This window comes from Sinohyriopsis cumingii, chromosome 3 (assembly GCF_028554795.1).
Source record: "Sinohyriopsis cumingii isolate HCF-2022 chromosome 3, ASM2855479v2, whole genome shotgun sequence".
NCBI lineage: Eukaryota > Metazoa > Mollusca > Bivalvia > Unionida > Unionidae > Sinohyriopsis > Sinohyriopsis cumingii.
In genome coordinates, this window is record NC_142963.1 from 41,380,013 (window position 1) to 41,400,387 (window position 20,375).

At 33.6% G+C, this 20,375-nt stretch overlaps 1 protein-coding gene across 1 annotated transcript in view; it reads left to right on the forward strand.

Moving 5' to 3' along the window:
* The window catches only part of LOC149802750 (uncharacterized), a 248,263-nt gene that overhangs the window by 143,947 nt on the left and 83,941 nt on the right, over positions 1-20,375 (forward strand). Inside the window, exons 29-33 of the mRNA XM_089953826.1 lie at positions 4,846-5,108; positions 10,034-10,289; positions 10,831-10,989; positions 16,212-16,385; positions 19,716-19,874. Of these exons, the coding sequence (XP_089809952.1) occupies positions 4,846-5,108; positions 10,034-10,289; positions 10,831-10,989; positions 16,212-16,385; positions 19,716-19,874 (1,011 nt within the window). The remainder of the gene's footprint in view (positions 1-4,845; positions 5,109-10,033; positions 10,290-10,830; positions 10,990-16,211; positions 16,386-19,715; positions 19,875-20,375) is intronic.

The following is a 20,375-nucleotide window of genomic DNA, read 5'->3' on the forward strand; positions in this document are numbered from 1 at the left end:
GAGATTAAACTCAGACCTTATTAGAGTCATAAACTGGGAACAACAAAATAGGATTGTAATTAATGAAGGTAAAACAAAATGTATGATTCTGGGGACATCACAAAAGCTACACAAGTCAGGGAACCCAGAACATCTCATGCAATAAAAAATTATCAATTAGAAAATTTCAACCATGAAAAGCTTGTAGGTGTGACCATAGGTTATATTTTATTATGGAATGACCACATTGATAAGCTTTGTAAAACATACTCCTCCAAAATTGCCCTACTAAGCAGAATCAAGAAATATTTTACCTACGGAAACTCAAAATCTGTACTGCAAGTCATACATTCTTCCAATAATGGATTATTGTTCAAATGTATGGGGAAACTGTGCTAAATCTGAGCTTGACAGGATTTATAAACTTCAGAAATGAGCAGCATACGTAATTTTAGATGCATCTATTGATCATCCCTCAAAAGCATTATTTACAGAACTCAAATGGTTCACAATACATGACAGGATAGATTTTCACAAGGCATTTCTTTTATATGTCTACATGGAACTGCGCCAGAGTATCTTCAGGACTTATTCAGACCTTTTTCAACATAATGCCAGTTGAGATCACTCTCACATGGAAACCTTCTAGTACCAAAACCAAAAACAGGGCAATTTAACACATTAATCCCTAGAGGTTTTTGTCCTTTTCACCTGAAAATCGAGTAGGACACACATTTTGAAAGCTATTTCTGAATACATCCGAAAACACCAGGTGATCTCCTAATAACATACTGCCTAGGTTGAATCAACGTTTTTCATTGGCTATTTGGCTCGCGCATGAGCAGAAGGGTAAAAGTTGGATTTTTTATTTTTATGCTTAACCTTTTTGTGCCTATCTTTTGTATCAATACCACTCTTCATTCAAAATGTCCATATTATCCTACTTTTTGCAAAGGTCTGTCTGTTTGCAGTTCATACTGATTTGCCTTAGATCTGAGACCAAAAGGTCTAAAATCCAGACACAAAATCAGATTCCAACCACGGGCAAATTTTGGGTAGAAAACAATTGGGTCAAAAAAATGAGGTTTTTCCTTCTGTATTTTGTAGTGTATCTATAAATTCCAGATTATTTGGTATCATTGTGAAGCTACATCTGTCTACCTTTCTATAATACCACCTACTTTAGTTTCTCTTACATGACCTTGACGTTACAGAGCTCGGCAGTAGGCTACTACCTCCTGCCACTTAAACTTGTCACCAGAGCTTAATGTGTTAAAAAGAGCGTCCAGTACTCTGGTACAGTTCTGTGGAATGGTACAGTTCTGTAAAACAAGCTTCCACTACATGTAAAATCTGCTGAAAATATTAGAGTATTTAAGAAGAAATATGAGCATGTATGTGTTTCTGATAGATAATGGAATTTAGTATTTTAATACTGGACATGTTAATTATTGCTGTCTTCATATAAGAGGGCCTCAAAAGAAAATAGTCTTTGACCAATGAGTCACACTCTATAAATAAAGCAATATTATTATTATTGTTATTATTATTATTATTGTTGTTGTTGTTGCTACTCATCCTGAATAGATAGTTATAATGAAATGGAGTTTTCACTAAAAACATTTTTTATGATTTGTAGTTGGCTCTTTGCAAAATTGGTGCCAAGTTGACATCTATCATGGCTGCCACAATAACTGTAATAATATTGTCTATCTAACTGCCAACTTGACCACTATGGCTGCCAGCTTCAAATTCAATATTGCTGTTTCTGAGAGGATGGCTTACGTGTCAGATGTTTTTATCTAAAAGGCTTCTTATGATATTTACTTGATCATTAATGAAATTGGTGTTGATCTGACATCCAATATGGCCCCATGATGGATATCTTAAAAAGGTTGGTCATTCATTCACATAAGGTTTTAACACTTAGAGGCTTCTTATGCTATGTAGTTTTTCCTAAATGAGGCAAATGCCAATCAGACTGCCAACATGGCAATGGTAGCCATCTTGATATTCTTCTTATCACTATTCTTCCTTAACTGATAGCGATATTGACATTTTTTTTCCTAATAAAAGCTTCTTATGATATCTAATTGGTCTTACATGAAAATAGTGATGATCAGACCTACAGTATTGCTGCATGGCAGCAGTAATCATGAAAATGTTGTTATCACTACTTTTAAATGGATAATGAATGCCATGAAATAACCTTGTTATCACTACTCTCCTTATAGTCATATCAACTTTTTAATTCAAATGTTTCTCACATATGTGGTTAAACCTAAAGGAAAATGACTGTGATATGACCTCAGAAAATGCAAAAATCTTGTTATACCTATGTCTTCTGAATAAATGGCTATACCACTAAGGCCTTTTCAATTAAATTTTTTTAAAACAATATATAGTTGTTTCTAAATTACAACAATGCTGATTGAAATTCCAAAATGGCTGATTTGATGGCCAGCCTGAAAATCTGAGTGGTCATGATGAAATGAGGTTTTCTATTTTAAAAAATTCTTGCAATATATAGTTGTTCCTAAATTACAACAATGCTGATTGAACTTCCAAAATGGCTGTCTTGATGGCCAGCCTGAAAATCTGAGTGGTCATGATGAAATGGGGTTTTCACAAAAAACATAAGGCAATATGTAATTGTTCTTAATGTAAATGGTGCTTATCTGACCACCATTATATTGCATAATAATTACCATCTTCAAAATCTTGTTATTGCTGCTTACCAGGCACAAATGATAGCATTTGCATGCTTTTTTTTCCACTACACTTCTTGCAATATGTAATTAGTTCTGGATGAAAATGGTATTTGACCGGGGGCCCCGAGTGGCTTAGTGGTCTAAAGTGCTGTCCGTTACGGATCACTGCCATCTCACCTCTGTCTGCATGGGTTTCAGTCTAGGATTTGGCCAATGTGGTTATGTGAGAAAGCTTGCCATTATATTCTTGTGGGTCAGTTGTTCTTCCCAGGGTTTTCCTGGGTACTTCCTCCACCATTAATACTGGCCGCCATGCATAGACTATTGTGTGCTGAAAAATGGCATTAAATGACAGAAAAACAGATTTGACCACTAGTATATCACAGCTTTTGCGAAGGAGTTTAAATGAAAACCAGATTTTATTGACAATGGGGTCAAGTTGAAGGCCATTGCTCTCACTTTTGTACTTCATTGAGCTTATGAACAGTGATGTGTACACAGTTGAATTTTGACTACATGTCATATTTACATGCATTCCAGTAAATAAGTTCATAGTTAGCACTCTAAGATTGATTTTAAGGTCAAATGTCATGATTTATTTTCAGCTGCATAACAGCACAATTCAGTATGAATGGATATTTTTCAAACCCATATTGTAGATAGTTTTTATGAATACTTGGAATGATACCAGTTTGTTTTCTTCTCCAAAAAGCAATAAATGCAGATTAAACCAAGCTTAGCATGTTGGTGTATCTCAACATTGTCTGACATTTTTATGTTCAGTGATCCACTTCCATGCTATCTATTTCATTATTACAGATATCTAGTGAACAGGTTAACTTGAACTTGAACATGTAAGAAAATATTTTTATTACTAAAATTTGGAACTCTGGGATTTGTAAAGAATATCAGATGGCTACAGTATTCAGCAGTTTACAAAAATAAAAGACTGGGAAGATGTTGACTTGTCAGGGATTAATACAATTTATTTTTAACTGGTAGAGCATCAGTTCCCTTGAGGGACTCTTGTTAACTAAATGTCAAGCCAGATACTTTGAGACATAGATCAAAATCAGTCCATAGCTATTGACCTTGAAAGAAAACTGGACAGATTTAATCTTAAAGCCTCAAAATAAAACATAATGTCAAGTAAATCAGAATCTGATCATTCAAGCCACAATTAACCAGATGATATTTTGATTTGAATTAGCAACATTCCTCAACAGTGACCATGTTATGAATAATTGCATCACATTTGTGCCTAAATGCAGAATTGGCAGATAAAATTAGCAATTGGCCACTGTCTTTCAACCTTTAGAATTTATGTAGCAACTAAACTATGATATCAGCACCTTATAATTACACTAAACAACATTTGACAATTTAATTCACAGTATAGTCTCTCTTTAATGGCCACTTCTTATGTAACAAATTGCTACCTATGTAATATATGACCTGTGCAGTTAAACTTGGCTGACAGATCCAGAATTATGTGGACATGGAAATACTTACCAGAAATTTAGTTGTCTGTAAAATTACTGTCAGTGGACCTTCCATGATTGCAGAGATGGCTAAAGCATTATTAATATAAACTATCAAAAGAAGAAAATAAAAGTCAAGACATTTTAACAGTGAATTTGAGGCCAGGCAGTACAAATAGAGAGATTGTCTAGAGAATAGTGAATTTCTTTGGTTGGTCAGAGGTTGAAGTAGGCAACTGTTGACAGTTCTGGCTGACAGATCTTGATATGTACTGTTCAAAATAATCTTATGTGCTTTATAATTACTCTTTAATTTGTCATCTTCTATCATTAACTCACCACTCATTTGATTTATGTTCTAGTGTAAAAACTATTACTGCTTTGTGATCAAAAATTTGAAAAGTCCTAAAATAGGTTACACAGTGGCTACATAAGTTTGTTAGGTGCTTGAAGTACTGGACAAGCAGTTATAACTTGAATGTAGTTTATTTTAATTGCATCAGAGTGTGAGGTTATTCAGGCAAGTAATCAAGAAAAAGTCATGTGTTCATGAGTATGTGTGTGCATGTTTTTGGATCAAAATATCCTAAACAATCTTCCTATGGTATTCATATTCACAACTTATGGGTCTAATCTGTTTCATAAACATTTTTATCCTTTCCATCATTTTCCAGATATGAATAAGCAGTCTGCCACATACAGTCAGGTGTTTGAATACCAGTACAAAAATCTTGCTTTCAACCTTTTGGCTGATTTAAGCTGTGCTGATATTTACCGCAATGGCTTTAATACCAAGGGATTACTGCAGGGGACAGTATTTAAGCTTGTATCTTCCTGTCAAAATAATTTTTATTCAGATTTGAGAGTCATTATGCCATTTGATCAGGTGCAGCTAAGGATTAACCAAGGCAGTCCTAATGGTTCTGTTGAATTTACGGTAAGTTGTATTTGCATGTCACAATAAACTATTCAACTAGTAGTCATTAAGAAATCATTTACTTTCATAAGTATTGATTTTCACTGATTTGCATAAAAGACATTGTTATTCAATACATACATTTGAGGAGTAGGTGTGAAATTTATTTCCTCATAAGGACCATTGTTGATAGGATCTTAAAATCTATAGTTTGCAGCAACCATTAAATTGAAGAAAATTTATACCCACTAAAGATATTTAATTTTAATTGATTATGAATTATTCATTAAAGAGTTTAAAGTTTTTTCTGACTTTATCATGGTATAAACTGTCAGGTGCCGACTCACACAGCAAATAATGTCCTAAGGGCATTATGTAAGCTGTGTGAGTCGGCAACTGACAGTTTATACCATGATAAACTCAGAAAAAACAATGTTAAACTCTTATAATTGAAATTTCAATTATTTGTTTTGTTATTTTGTTTGCATCATTAGAAAACAAAAATCTTAATTGAGCGAAGTAATACATGTTTGGGATTTTCTGTTATGTAGATATTTATAGCACATTGGATTGTCCTGCTTGATTGTAATAAGGTCTTCATAATACAAGTCCTTCAACCAATGGAAGTCCATGTAAGGAATTTGAACATTGCTACCATGATTTTTATATTTTGCCTTAATGGACATGTGTATTCAAAGAGGGAGCTCAATATTTAAAGTCACAGTGCCATGGCTGTAAGAATGTATGCGTTCTAGACTGACTGAATGTGATTTGGCAGATTCATCACTGTTCTGACACGTGCGTGATCTAATTTCGTTCTTCAAAACCTATTTTCTTTTTTATAAACAGGCTCGATTAATACATGTAGGTGTATGAGGTTAGGTTATAGAATGTGATTGATCAGTTTTGTTAGTTCAGACATATGCATACACACACAGTTCTAAAATAATTCAGTACTTATTTTATCCCTCTAGTTATTCCATGATTTATTTAGTGACAATGGTTCATAACCTGATCCCTCTCATTAAATTTTGTGACATCAGTGGAGAAAATAGACAGACACACAAAAGGAAAGAAGCAGGCAGAGGCAGATGCTGATATAGAATGCTTTTGGTGGAAGAAGTTATAAGTTTAACTTGTGGGTTCAAAACAGCAAGACAGGTTAATTTGTTGAACTTTGTTTATTGTTTACACACTTTTCTAAATATAGTGTAATAATAATTACAATACAGCAGTGTAATATCACTATAAAAATGAAAAATTGTATGACACATGCATGTATTTAATACTTTAATATTTGTACTTGTGTCTAACTATTTGTTATGCATTTTCTTGATTTGTCTATAATTATTCATTGGAAATTGCCATATAATAAAACCAGAAGTTGTACATGATATTTTGTAAATTATTATTCTAGCCTGGATAGTTGACACAGAGCACTTATCTTGAAAATCATGTATTTCCTTAACTTGTTTGCACTTACTCTTTTTAGTTGGAACTAAACTGGAAGGTGCAGTTATTGAAATGACAGGTGGATTATGTAAGGAAACCTGTCATAGAGTTCATTGTATTATGTGACAGTGCTTGTAGGGGATTTTGAGCAGATTCAGTAACATTTACTTGATTTACACTGCTTGGGTTTGTTGAACATTTACAGTTGCATGAGATAGTATTGCAGAAGAGTCTTGAGCAGACAATGCTACATTTGAACATAATTGGAAAGAATGTTACTCATTTCTTGTTTATGTTGAGTGCTGGGCCTTGTGTATGGTTTCAGTGATAGTGCATTGGAGTGGTCAGACAGAGACATAATGTGCCTAGCAGGAAGGTTGGCATCTGTCATTGCATTCAAAGCTGTGGCACGAAGAGAGTGATCAGTATATCTTGCAGTTATATGGGCATGTTTGCATATGTCAGGCATAAAGCTGCTAAATTGTCTCTGTCCAACAAATCTTGTGGTGTACCATATTTGACACAATTGGGGATTTCCAAAACCATGTTTATCATTGTGACAAAAGATTGATTCGGCTTTTGGATTAATGCGTATGAGGTATTATTTTACTGACCTGACTGGGCGGTTTTGACCACCAGTTGCATACATTCTCTTGCCAGAATTTTCCTCCTTAGCATTTAAGTCTCCCTGATGATTTTTTTTGCATAATTTGATGGGTCAAAATGACATATTCAGCCCCTGTTTCATCAAACCTGATTTCAAAACTGGTGGGTGTTAATTGGCTGTGGAATTCTAATCCATGAGTAACATACTGGATGGAGAGGTATAACTAAACCCTGTATCTGAGTGTGATAGGATTATATTGCATCAGGTAATGATTGATTGCATGCATGTCTGATGGAGGAATAAAAGGTCTGTGTTGAGTTGATCTTGATAAGCCATTCTTTGTGTTCAACTTTAATTTTCCATTTAACATGTCATTTGCTTTTTTACACTCAGGGTCTGTAACAATATTGATTGGACGATCACATTCAACCTGAATGTAGCGATTAATAGCAGCCCTGACATTTTTTAAAGTGTTTTTATGGTATTCCTCAGCTTGGGCTTCAGGGAGCATCCTCTTTCTTGATACGGTGACTTTGAGGGCTGCTTTGGCATAAAATATGGTTAACATTTGGGACAAATGTGCAGGCTCAGCTGACTTCAGATCAACCTCTATATTCTTCTCATTGCACCATTCTGAAATTCACGTTTTTCAGCTTGGTAGTATCTAATTTTTAACATTTGAAATATTAAGATCTTTGGGTAGAATCATTCATGCATATTTCCTTTTCATAATTTGTATTTACTAGTATATAACAGATTTGTCACATTTATAGGCTGTCACAAGTATTACTTTAAAGATAAACTACACTTTATTCACTGCAGAGCAAGTTAAGTCTCATTTTTATAAAAATGGCATGAATTATTTAAATTAATTTGTTTTCTCATTTTTGCATAAAAAGGAACAACATATTGCAATTTCATGATATATGATTTAAGAAAATAATAAATAAGAGCAAATTAAGTATCAAGCAATATTACTTAAGCTTACATTGATGAACAGTCCAGTATACTAGTCTTTGTTATTATTATTGTTAATTTATTATGATTATTAAATGAAAGAATAAATCTACCTCCGAAAGTGTTGTAGCCCTATTGAGTGTTTTTCTTGGTAGATTTTGAGTACCACTGTTCAGATCTGTTTAAGAGATCTTCCTCTTTAAGTGATTTGAAGCATTTTGGTTTGTGGTGTTGGTTCATTCAAACTAAACGATAACTCAATTTGTGATACTTCTTCCACTTCAAAAGGCTCATCAAATATGAATGGGTCAAAATTTTCAATATCTTCTTGCATATAATCAATGTGATATGGCAAAGTTAGTGAAAAATCTCCAAATTCTGACATATCAGTTTCAGTCTTGGATAGCTATAATACCTTATACGGTGACCTTGACCTAGCACACTTCAAACATTTTTATTCATATTTTTTACAAATTTTGACAAGGAAAGAATGATTTTATTCATAAAAAATGAGAAGTATCGGTTGCTTTAGTCTTTCAGGTTAAATTTATTCAATTTTTTTTTTAAAATTGTAAGAATGTTCTTTTCCTTTAATGCTTACTTCATGTCTGCCTTCACTGGCAGTGTTTATCTTATGCTGTACACGTGACTGTATTTATATAAGTGGGTATTCTTAGAAAAGTAGTTCTCCTTACAGTTCATACAGAAATTAATGCAATTCATTTTGATCACGTAACATTCTGACCAAAACAAATATTGCTTTCCTTTACCAGCTACTGGCATTGCAGTTATTATCATATCAACAAGTAAACAATTGATGGGCTTTAAGCATTTTCTTATTTATGATAAAATCTTGATTACTGTAGGTTTAGAAAATTGTAGTATTTGCTTACCCTTGCATTTGTTTGTGCCCCTTTCCCCATACTGATTTTAAAAATGAAAAGCATCAAAGATATAAGAAAATGCACATAACTTAGAGTCATTTCATTAATCAATTTAGTATTTCTAACCTGATTGTCACAGGGTGGCCCCTACTGTTGTCATCTTGTTCATGTTTCAAACCAGATGGAAGCTGTGGATGTAAATAATCACACAGACTGCTTGCTCTCCTTGTCTGGTTTTTAGCACAGTCTATTTTCAATAAAGACTATCGTCTGCATCCAGTATATGAAATATCTAGTTTTAATATTTCTAAAGAAAAGAAAAGAATGTATAAAAAGATGCAGCTTTTGTTATAGATTTTCAAAAGGGTGCAACTCCCAGTGTTATGGAAATCTATGGATTTATTCATAGTTTATTGAATATGGTGAACCAAATCACATCTGTTGTCTGAAACAATATAGTGACTGTTTTACCAAAGAAACTCTCATTTGGTTTGAAATGCCAAGAAGTTGATAGTGTTAGCCCCACTCCCCTTGACAGTCAGTTTCGAATTTATAAATTGATGAATGAAATGTATCCATGATACATTTTGATTTTAAAATTGGTATGGCGGTACAAACAAACAGGAGGGTAAGTAAATACTATACCTGTGGATGAACATCTTAACTGCTACATGCTTTAAAGTTTTGTTAGGACAAATATTTGTAGTGGGTTTTTTCCCAGTTGTTTGAGATAAAGGTTAAATGGGTTTTTAATTGTTTGACATCTAAATTTTATTCCGCAAAAATTGTTATTTAAATTTTCAATCCACAATTGATTAAACTTTTTACTATTTAGATTTTTCTCTTTAATGTTATGATTATTTTATATTTACCTAATTTATGGAAAATAAACTTTTTAAGAATTGCAGACTAGAGGTACACCTTTTTATTTCTCTTCAGACAACTGCATTGTTTGAAAGGTTTTTTTATTAATTATTTACTTTTGTTTAATCAAGAAATGACCAATTATTTGGCATTTTGTTGGATTCAGACTTCTGTTTTTCCAGGTATCTGTGAATTTCACAGTCCAGATCTACTCAGCCAGCACTGCTGTGCCAAGCTGGGCATTAAATAGATGTAAAACTTACGTTGAGAACACAATGAAAGCTCAAAATATTCTAGGCATTTCCACCTTCAGTTCTGATGTTTCCCAATGTCCAAGCCTACAAGCTAATTTTGAAACTTACAATGTCAGTCTGCACTTCAATGATCTTCTCTGCCCACTGGGAACTGTACAGTCAAAGATTGATCCAAATAACTGCTGTAAGTTCATTTATATTTGATTTGTTGGGGGTGGGTATGCAAAATGAGATACAAACATGGGATTCTTGTTATAAGATTTATGGGACTGTAGTGTGGAATACAGTAAGAAATCAGCTACATGAGTCTGTTATACGTATTGCTAGCCAATACATTTGAAAATAAAATGAAAGAAAATTTGATTGCTCCAAGTGAATAATTAAATATATTTCACCTCATGGGTGAAAAATACTAAAGTAATTTCACCAGCTTGATGAAATGTATCTGTTATTCATTCATTTAAAACAAATATCCTTTAAATATTGCAAGATTCCAAGATTTTCATGAATTATCAAAATATAAAAATATTTATAATTTTTGTGTGGAAAATATATGTAGGAAAGTAATCACCATCATGTACATTTTTCTGTGCCTGATATGATAAATTGAGAGTCAGCAATTTCAGGAAAAATTGTTATAAATAACTGTGCTAATTCATCAAATGTCATTGATACTAGAACTATATGACTTGCATTATGGTGAAATGTGTGACTGTATTTTGCAGTGTATTGTCCTGAGGGTTATAGGACAACAGGAGTGAGATCCTGTGAGAAGTGTGGCCTTGGAGAGTATCAGGATGTTATCAATAGCACCACCTGCAAAATATGTCCTGACTTCAAAACTACTAGCTCAATGGGCTCTGTCAGCAGTAGCCAGTGTTACGGTAGTATTATTTGTTGTTCCTCCAATGCTTGCAGCATGGGCATCCTGAATTTGTAATGTCTATCCATCTGTACATTTGTACATAATAATAATAATAATAATGAGGACATTGTATAGCACCTAATCTTTAGAAGCTCTAAGCGCTTTACAACATTAGACAACACCTATGAGATAAAAAAAAATATAATAATATTATTACAAAATCAAACACCATGAAATTAGAAAAACATTAAAAAATAAAAACATGCTGAGAATATTTCAGGTAGGAAACATTATTAGGTCTTTAAGTTTGTTCTTGCAGTCGAAATAAGTTAGTTTTGAGAGCTCTCTTGAATGTGATCACTGTGTCTTTGTGTCTAAGTTCAGTGGGCAATTCATTCCACGTTGCTGGGCCCTGGTATGCAAAAGAACACTGTCCATATGACTTTGTTTTCATAGTGGGAATAATGAGTATACGATTGTCAGAAGAGGAGCATAAGTATCTTGCTGGTGTGTACACATGGGTGAGGTCAGATAGGTATGTTGGACTAGAGTCCGACAGTGAAACATAGCACAGAGAACAAATTTTGTGTTTGATTCTGGATCAAATGGATAGCCAGTGTAGGGTACAGAGCAGTGGGAAGGTGTGCTCTGATCATGGTACTCTAAGTATGATCCGAGCAGCTGGCTGTTTTGAACTTCTTGAAGTTTCTGGAGTGGATATTAAGATGAACCAGCCAGAATTGAGTTACAATAGTCCAGTCTTGAAAGTACTAATGAATACACAAGTGTTTTAATGGCATCAACTGAAAGATATTTGCGAATTGAGTTGATGCGTGTCAGCTCAAGATATGTAGCCTTGCATATGTTCATGACATGTTGGTGCAATGTGAGAGTACTGTCCAGAGTAACACATTTGTACATGCATCCATTCTGAAAAGCTTGTCAGCAGCATTGCACAAACACCAATAAACATAGATGGAATTTTGCTGGCATATTGGTTTCCATATAATTAGACAACTTGTGTAGTTTTAGGCCTTTACAATAACTTTTCAGTGTTGTACAAATGCTTTTTACTTATTTGTCTGCAATGGAAGCAGACATGTTAAAAACAAATCTAGTCTTCTTAATGCTACATTATTTTGTAGCTTGCTGTAAAGTTCAGTAGACCTATTGTACTCCCGCTGGTATTGGTATCTGCACATTTAAAATCAAATATACATGTACAGTCTCACTGGATCTCGACCATTTTTTATTCCTGGGTCCTTGGCAACAGTTTGGAGTGGGTTTCACACTAACTACCCCTTGGGGAGAGGGCTTAGGGCATAAACATTATACTGTCTTGGTTTCAAGTAATTGAGTGTTCAAGTTCATTTTTCAACCTTATTGATGATGAAATGATTACACTTAATACGGTTAATTTTTTGCATTTAGTTTATGGCCTCATACCCTCTGTATGCATACTGTTTTACATAGAATTGTGAAACTTGGAGAGGACCTGCATCTTGATGAGTACTACTCATTCATGGAGAGGACCTGCATCTTGAAGAGTACTAATTCATGGAGAGGACCTGCATCTTGTTGAGTACTACTCATTCATAGAGAGGACCTGCATCTTGATGAGTACTAATCATTCATGGTGAGGACCTGTTACTTGATGAGTACTACTCAGTCATGGTGAGGACCTGCATCCTGATGAGTACTACTCATTCATGGAGAGGACCTGCATCTTGATGAGTACTATACATTCATCTCAAGCATTGGCCACAGTGGTCAATATTTTTGTTATGTTTTACTGATTTGGATTTAGTTTTGTCTTTTAAGTTTATTCAAAAGCAATGTTGGACATATCAGAATAATCAAACTAAATGACTGTATACATCTCTGTTAGTACCACACCTTTGCAATATAAGGCGCTGTGTCATTTATTTAATGTTCTGCTAGCATAATTTATGTTTTGGCATTTATCTCATGACCACACAGGTCTTTTGCATCCAGTACACCCAGCTTCAGCATTCATATATACGAAAATCTACTAGTCATATTAACACTGTCAGTGTGAGTCATAGGTTGTTTTGCCATATCTTGAAATCTGTCATATTAACACTGACAGTGTGAGTCATAGGTTGTATTGCCATATCTTGAAATCTGTCTAATAATGAAGTACTATATTCACACGTTTACTAACATTTAAGGAAATGGGATTCATAATCTCGTAATTGGATCTGTGTTATGATAAAGAACCTTATGATGAGGCTGTGTTTTACATATGTACAGCCTGGTTGCATCACAGTCATTCTTTCTTTGGTCCTAGGTAACAGTTTGGAGGGGGTTTCTTAGCACATTTCCCATACGGAGGGGTCTAAGTTTGTATATACATGTACGTTGTATATTTTTGTGTTAGCTCAGATATCTTGCACCCTGTATACATACTGTTGTACATGGAATAATGAAACTTAGTGAGGGATGCATTTTGAGTACTACATACTGAACTTTAAATTAGATCACTGTGAGACATACTTCATGCATCACAAACTTTTGGTCAAATTTTGTGTTCAAACTATTCTTGCTAGAATCATTACATTGTTGTATACATCTCTGTTAGTATCACAACTATATATGAAAGAGTCAGTGACCTACATTTTTCATTTTACTGGCTATCCTTCTGGAAGCATAAAACCTGGTGAGGGATGTATATTGTTGAATAATACCCAGTCATGCATAGGTAGGCCATTATGGTCCATATTTACATTATAATGACTTGGGTAAAATTTCATATGTCATATTCATTTCCCAGGCACTGTTCATGCTAGAATTATCATAGAATGGAAGATGATACACATTTTTGTCAGTAACCACTCTGGTGTCCTGAGTGGTTAGAATATCCACCTTGAATGCGGGAGGTCATAGGTTCAAACCCCCAGCTGAGTCATATTAAAGACTTATAAAAATGTTACTAACAGCTCCCTCGCTAGGTGCTCAGCATTAAGAGATCAGTCTTAGGACTGCATGGTTTAGCATCGGGATAATGTGACTGGGTTGGACATGATGCTGTAAGTCTGCAGCATGGTACCCCATTGCTAGACATAACTATAAACTGTCACACTGCAGACATTGTAGTGATATGACTGAAAAATTGTTAAGGTTACATTAAAAATTCACACACACACACACACACACACACACACACACACACACATTTCTCTTAGTACCTCACCCTTAAATCAAAAAAGCAGTTGAAGATGTATATTTTACCTTTTATTGGCTTTGATTAATGTTTTGCAGTTAACTCATGGCAACATGATGTTTCGGTATGCTGCATGCAAACTATCTTACCTAAAATCATTGAAACTAATTGAGAGGATGCATTTTGATATCATTATTATTACTAACTCATCAGATTAGCCACTTTAATTTTTGGGAGAGCTTGAACTGAATGGCATTACATTATAAATGATTTCAAATTTAAAGGTGCCAGCATTAAAGGATTTACATTTATATGCAGGTTAAATATTCTGATTCTATTCTGATTCTATTTCTTGCAAAATAACTATTATGACTGTTTATTGTTATGATCTTACTTCTGATTAAGCAACTTCATTGTAACATTCATGTGAGCTGCAGTCTTTATGTTGATTTAGTACAAGTCACATGACAAAAGCAGTGATCAAGGAAAATCAAAGTTAACTGACAGTTGTGATCTTCTTGTGTACAAGGGCATTACTATGTTCCATTGCTAATTAACTCCTCTGAAAATCAAAGTTAACTGACAGTTATGATTTCTTGTGTACAAAGGCATTAATATGCTCCATTGCCAGTTAATGCCTCTTAAAATCAAAATAAACTGACAGTTGTGATCTTCTTGTGTACAAGGGATTACTATTAGATTCATTCAGGAAGTTTGAAATTTGCATTACAAGGAATGATTTTTTTAGTGAGCTGCTTCAGTTCTATCAGCAGTCAGATCAGAGAAGACGGAAGTCTAATCCATATTGTTAATTTGAACATAGGGGATAAAATAATCATGTTTTCTTGTGCTGTCTATAAACTAATTGGTGTAAATCACTTTCTTTTATTCCAATATTGCCTGGTCAGAGAAGTTTGCATTCTGAATACCATATATAGATATAACGCAACATAAGTTACACAGCTAGCCTGTAGAAGTGTGAAAATCATTATTGCTTTATTTAATGATTATGTCAGCATTTTAAGAGTAACCCATTGTTTTGTACAAATTGTGTCAGTCAATCAGTCATACTCTTGTCCTGTTAGGATCTCTTGAACCATTTTAGATATCTTAATGAAATTGTTAGGATTTCTTGAATCATTTGAGACATCATAATGAAATGGTTGTGATCTCTTAAACCATTTGAGATATCATAATGAAATGATTAGGATATTTTGATCCATTTGAGATATCTTAATGAAATGGTTAGGATATCTTGAACCATTTGAGATATCTTAATGAAATGGTTATGAATTTTTATCATAATAGCAGGTTTTTCTTGTAAACGATTTGGCCTTTGTCAAATTAGTACTTTTAGAGTTATCTCCCGTTTTTTAAAATTATTGTATTTGTACTTCGTGTCTTCTGGATATTCCATAAATATACTATTGCTGATAGAACTAGTTGTGTAGTAAGAAACAAATAATGGCTTTCACAGAAATATATTTAATCAGAGAGATGAAAGTTTTTTGTGTGGGATTCAATTAAGCAATTTACATAACAAATTTAATCAGAGAGATGAGGTGGCATTGTGTAGATCACATGTAGGACACATATTTCACTTCCACATACTTCCTGAGGGCTGAATTTTGACCTCATTGCATACCCTGCCAGTTTCTCCTGACCTTGGAACACATTCTTGTTAAGTGTATTGACTTCCATCCTCTGAAAGTTTCTTGTGTGAACTCAGTTAAGCAATTTACATAACAAATTTTGACTTTATATATTAAAGGAATTTTATTTTTAGGGAATATTAACAGCTTTACCATTAATCTTTGACTTTTAATACTTCATGTTTTCATTATTAGGAAGGGTTTATCTTTCTAAAGTGTTTTGTGAAATTGGAATTCTGTTTCCTCTAAAGTTTATAGAATGTTGCTTCTAATCAGCACCATATAGCCATTATTGTACAGACATGCCATTTAATTCTGAAACATACATACATACATTTTGAGATTATTTGGGGAGGGTGTAAGTCTAGACTAAATAAGTTACACTGTTTTTATATGCCTTGCTAGGTGAATGTAGTGTGGGACTTACATCGCCCAGTGGATTTGGTCCCTGCAATGAATGCCCAAGGAACTACTACTACATCAACCATACATATTGTGAACAATGTCCATCTGGTTACATCACTTATCAATCAGCTGCAATTGGACCTTCCTTTTGTATTTCACAGAGCAATTTACAGTGTAAGTCTTTTCATTTATTGTCTGTGGAAATTTGCATGATTCATCGAATCACCCATAAATTGGCGTATTTTTTATTTTGCATTTGAAAGCAAATCACAAAGTTGCGACCACTTTGTTAGCATCAGCATGCAAGGCATCACAATAAGTTCAGTGGTGCTTCAGTCTTGTATCAAAAAATGTATCAGGTGTTAATGCTGGCTTTGCTTTCTCAGCCATAGCACATAATTATTTTGAAATGATTGTGTCAGTACAATTTTGTATATAAGGTACTCCAGCCTCATCTTGTCATGAACACTTTTCCAAAATTGATGTTATAGCAATGTTTAGGATTTAAAACGGGTCTATGAACTAGGTCCATTGATAGACAGGTAGGTAGACATGTCTGTCAGTCACATAATTAAAAACATTTGGTTTGGGTTCATGTCTAATGCATTATTTTTTATGAAAATTGTAAAATAATTTCTAATGTGAGCCTGCTTGTTTAAATATATTTTTAGAAAACTTGTTTAGATAAGTACATATCCAGTGTATCTCAGCTTCATAGCCAGTGCATAGAATATCATATATTGAGTGAATACACCAACTGCATTGATAGCTTAAATGATGATAAATTAGATAAATTATTGATGCTAAAATGTTGGAGAATCACTTGGTGATATAACAAGTCAAAAGGGATCATTTAGTGTTTTCTTTAATTGTATTTTCCAGGTGCCACTACCCCAACTAAAATTTACAGCGTTTAAAGCTGTCTGAATATGTTTGTGTTATTGCTTGTTGGTTATTTTATTTCTACAATAGCTTGGAACATACATTTAAATTTTGATAACCTGATAACCATTTTAGCAGTCCTGGCATATGTGGCTGCACTAACTTCCAGTATTCAGATGTTTGATTATTTTCGAAACTTCTTTACAGATTGCCTTAATGCAGTTGCTTGCTTTAACCTGTCTTATTTTTAGATGCATGATGATATAAACATACGCATGCATAACCAAAATAAGAGGCACAATAAAAGTTGTTATTTTGTGGGCTTAATGACATTTTTAAGCAATGATGTGATATACATGGGGCCAGCTTCTCTAGTGGAGAAATAACCTGGGATAAACTCCAGGAAGAAACACTGACCCACAGGAATCTACTGGAAAAGTTTCTCAAATACCCATGTTAGCTGAGCCCATGACTTGAACCTATATGGACATAGGTGAGATGTCTTTAATCTTTAAAGATGTATGTCCCAGACAACTTAACTACCCAGGGCCCATGAGGAAGGACAGAAAGAAAGAATACATTTGTTTTTGTCTGATACCTAGAAAATGAACACATTACATGATATAAGAAGATTGGGAGATGACAAACAACTTTTATTTCAACTTTTTGAAACAGACCATTACATTCAAGTAGAGTTTTCCTTCATTATAACATGGTACTTGGGGTCCATCAGTGCCAACCACACTATGTACCGAACCATGATATAGAAAGAATTTGATATGACTACATGCATGTGTGTAATGGTTGCAATTTAATTTTACGGAATAACAATGTTTATAAAAGGAACAAATTATAATACTGAGCTTCATGTTGTTTTCTTTCAACCTATGTTGCCCTACATTTGATAGATCAGATCTTACAAGTTACATTAACAATGATGTAAAACTCACCTTTATCAAATATACTTATCAATTTTCATTTCTAATCTACATCTGCAATGTCATTAAGACTAAAGTGATTTAAATTGTTGAAGAATCTATCACTTGCCAAGACAGAGTTGTGAGATGAAATTCTGGTTGCAATTGAGGCTAACATATTTTGATGTTAAGAATGTGATTCTTTTGTAATTAAGCATTAAATTTACATATTTACCGCTTTGAAGCATGTAATTAAATGAAGAACATTCTAAAAAAGTTGACTGAGTAATGTCAAGTCATTTTTGTGTGCATTGAGTAATGTCAAGTCATTTTTGTGTGCATTGAGTAATGTCAAGTCATTTTTGTGTGCATTTAGTAATTCAAGTCATTTTGTGTGCATTGAGTAATGTCAAGTCATTTTTGTGTACATTGAGTAATGTCAAGTCATTTTGTGTGCAATGAGTAATGTCAAGTCATTTTTGTGTGCAATGAACTATGTCAAGTCATTTTTGTTAATTAAATAAATCATCCTCAGTTTAAAGCACCTGTTGCATATGCTAATTAGCGACTGAATAACATACCATGTGCAACATGGTTTTATCAATTCTACAATCCAATGATGTTTGAAATAAGCACATTTGTTTCCAAACACAGTAATCCAAATAGAATAAGCACCATTCACTAGCAGGATGTGTGTTGTCTACTTGAAGTATTTCATGATTTTATGTTGTTTGAGACTATGTCATTCACAGTTTTTGCAAAGTCTGTTTCTCAGGTGCATGATTTTCAAAGGACCAACATTCTGGCTTACTGTATGTTGTATACATTTTTCCAGATTTTTTCAGCTTTGTTTTTATTTCTTTGATATAGGTCTATTTAATGATTCTAAAATTCAAGTGTCTCTGCTGCATCAGAAGTTTCAAATGTAATTCTACTTCCTATTTAGAGACAAGCTTAGTTTTGGGCTGTACCTGTTATTATATTACACTGTATTAGGGTATCATGTAGGAAGGGAAATGGCATCATCATTTGTTTTGGAATAAACTAATTATTTTTTGCATACTGGGATTATGATGCTTCAAAGCCATTCAGACAAAACAGTAGCACCTGATTTTTTTATTTTATTGTTAATAATTTTGCATACTGCATTTGTACATTCTGTATGCTTTCACCATTTCATTTACATTAAGTTTGCATTTTGTTTTCTGTTTGTTTTTTATTGTTCTTCAGTCACCTTTAAGTCCATTTTTGTCACAATGGTAAAATGGTCTATGCATACACATAAACTTCAGTATGGTCTCATTATTTCTATTCATCACTGAATATGATGACATAAGCATAAGCATGTCATTAAAGATCCATTTAAATAAGATATGTTGATCTGATAGTTGAGTTATTCTGTCAATAGTATTAACTTTGTAGAGTGAAAATAAAGAGGGACAAAATTATCATGTAGGTCTTGTATTTGAACTATTTACTAAAATTTTTGTTTAGGCAAGTCCAGTTGTTTTCTTAAGCAACAATGTTTTGAGTTTGATGAATTAGAAAAGTTTTTAATATTGTAATTACAAAATGCGTATCAATTACTGCTGGTCTACAGTGTTACACTCTTTATTTATATCATTTTCAGTTTTAATATTGTAATTACAAAATGCATATCAATTACTGCTGGTCTACAGTGTTACACTCTTTATATCATTTTCAGTGCATTGTCCTATGGGCACTTATCAGTCCTTCCCAGGTGTTTGCTCTTTGTGCCCCAGAGGGACATACCAGAACAATGAGGGGTCCATTTCCTGCATTTCCTGTAGTCCTATGTTTTCCACATATGCTATGGGCTCTAACAATATTACAGCTTGTGTTGGTAAGGATGGATTTTACTCAGAATAATGAATACTTCAGATTTTGAAAATAATATTATTTTCTTTGGTTAATATTTTGATTATCATTTGTTTTAAAAATGTTATAAAACATGTTGCATTTCATGATTTTTGGATAAGCTAGAGTCACTTAGACTGCTTATTGCAGCCATTTTATTTCAGATGTAATGGGCCATCAGTTTATTATCAGTACTGCCCTAGTTGTGTCATGCAGTTCTTACCAAGAGCTTGTAGAGAACTCCTTCCACACAAGAAAGGCAAAAAAGTGGTTTTATTCTTGCATATTTCCAGAGGAATCTTGTACTGTAGTGCCACATGTTGACCCTTACATGCCATTATCTGTCAGCCCAGCAGGAGAAATGTGCCATATTCTGAATTGCAGTTCCATTCATCTCCTGCAGGATTTGCATTGTATAGACACCAAGTCCTGCTAGAAACAAGATTTAATGTACTTGAAGTGGTGACATTTTTAAACCTTTAAACTA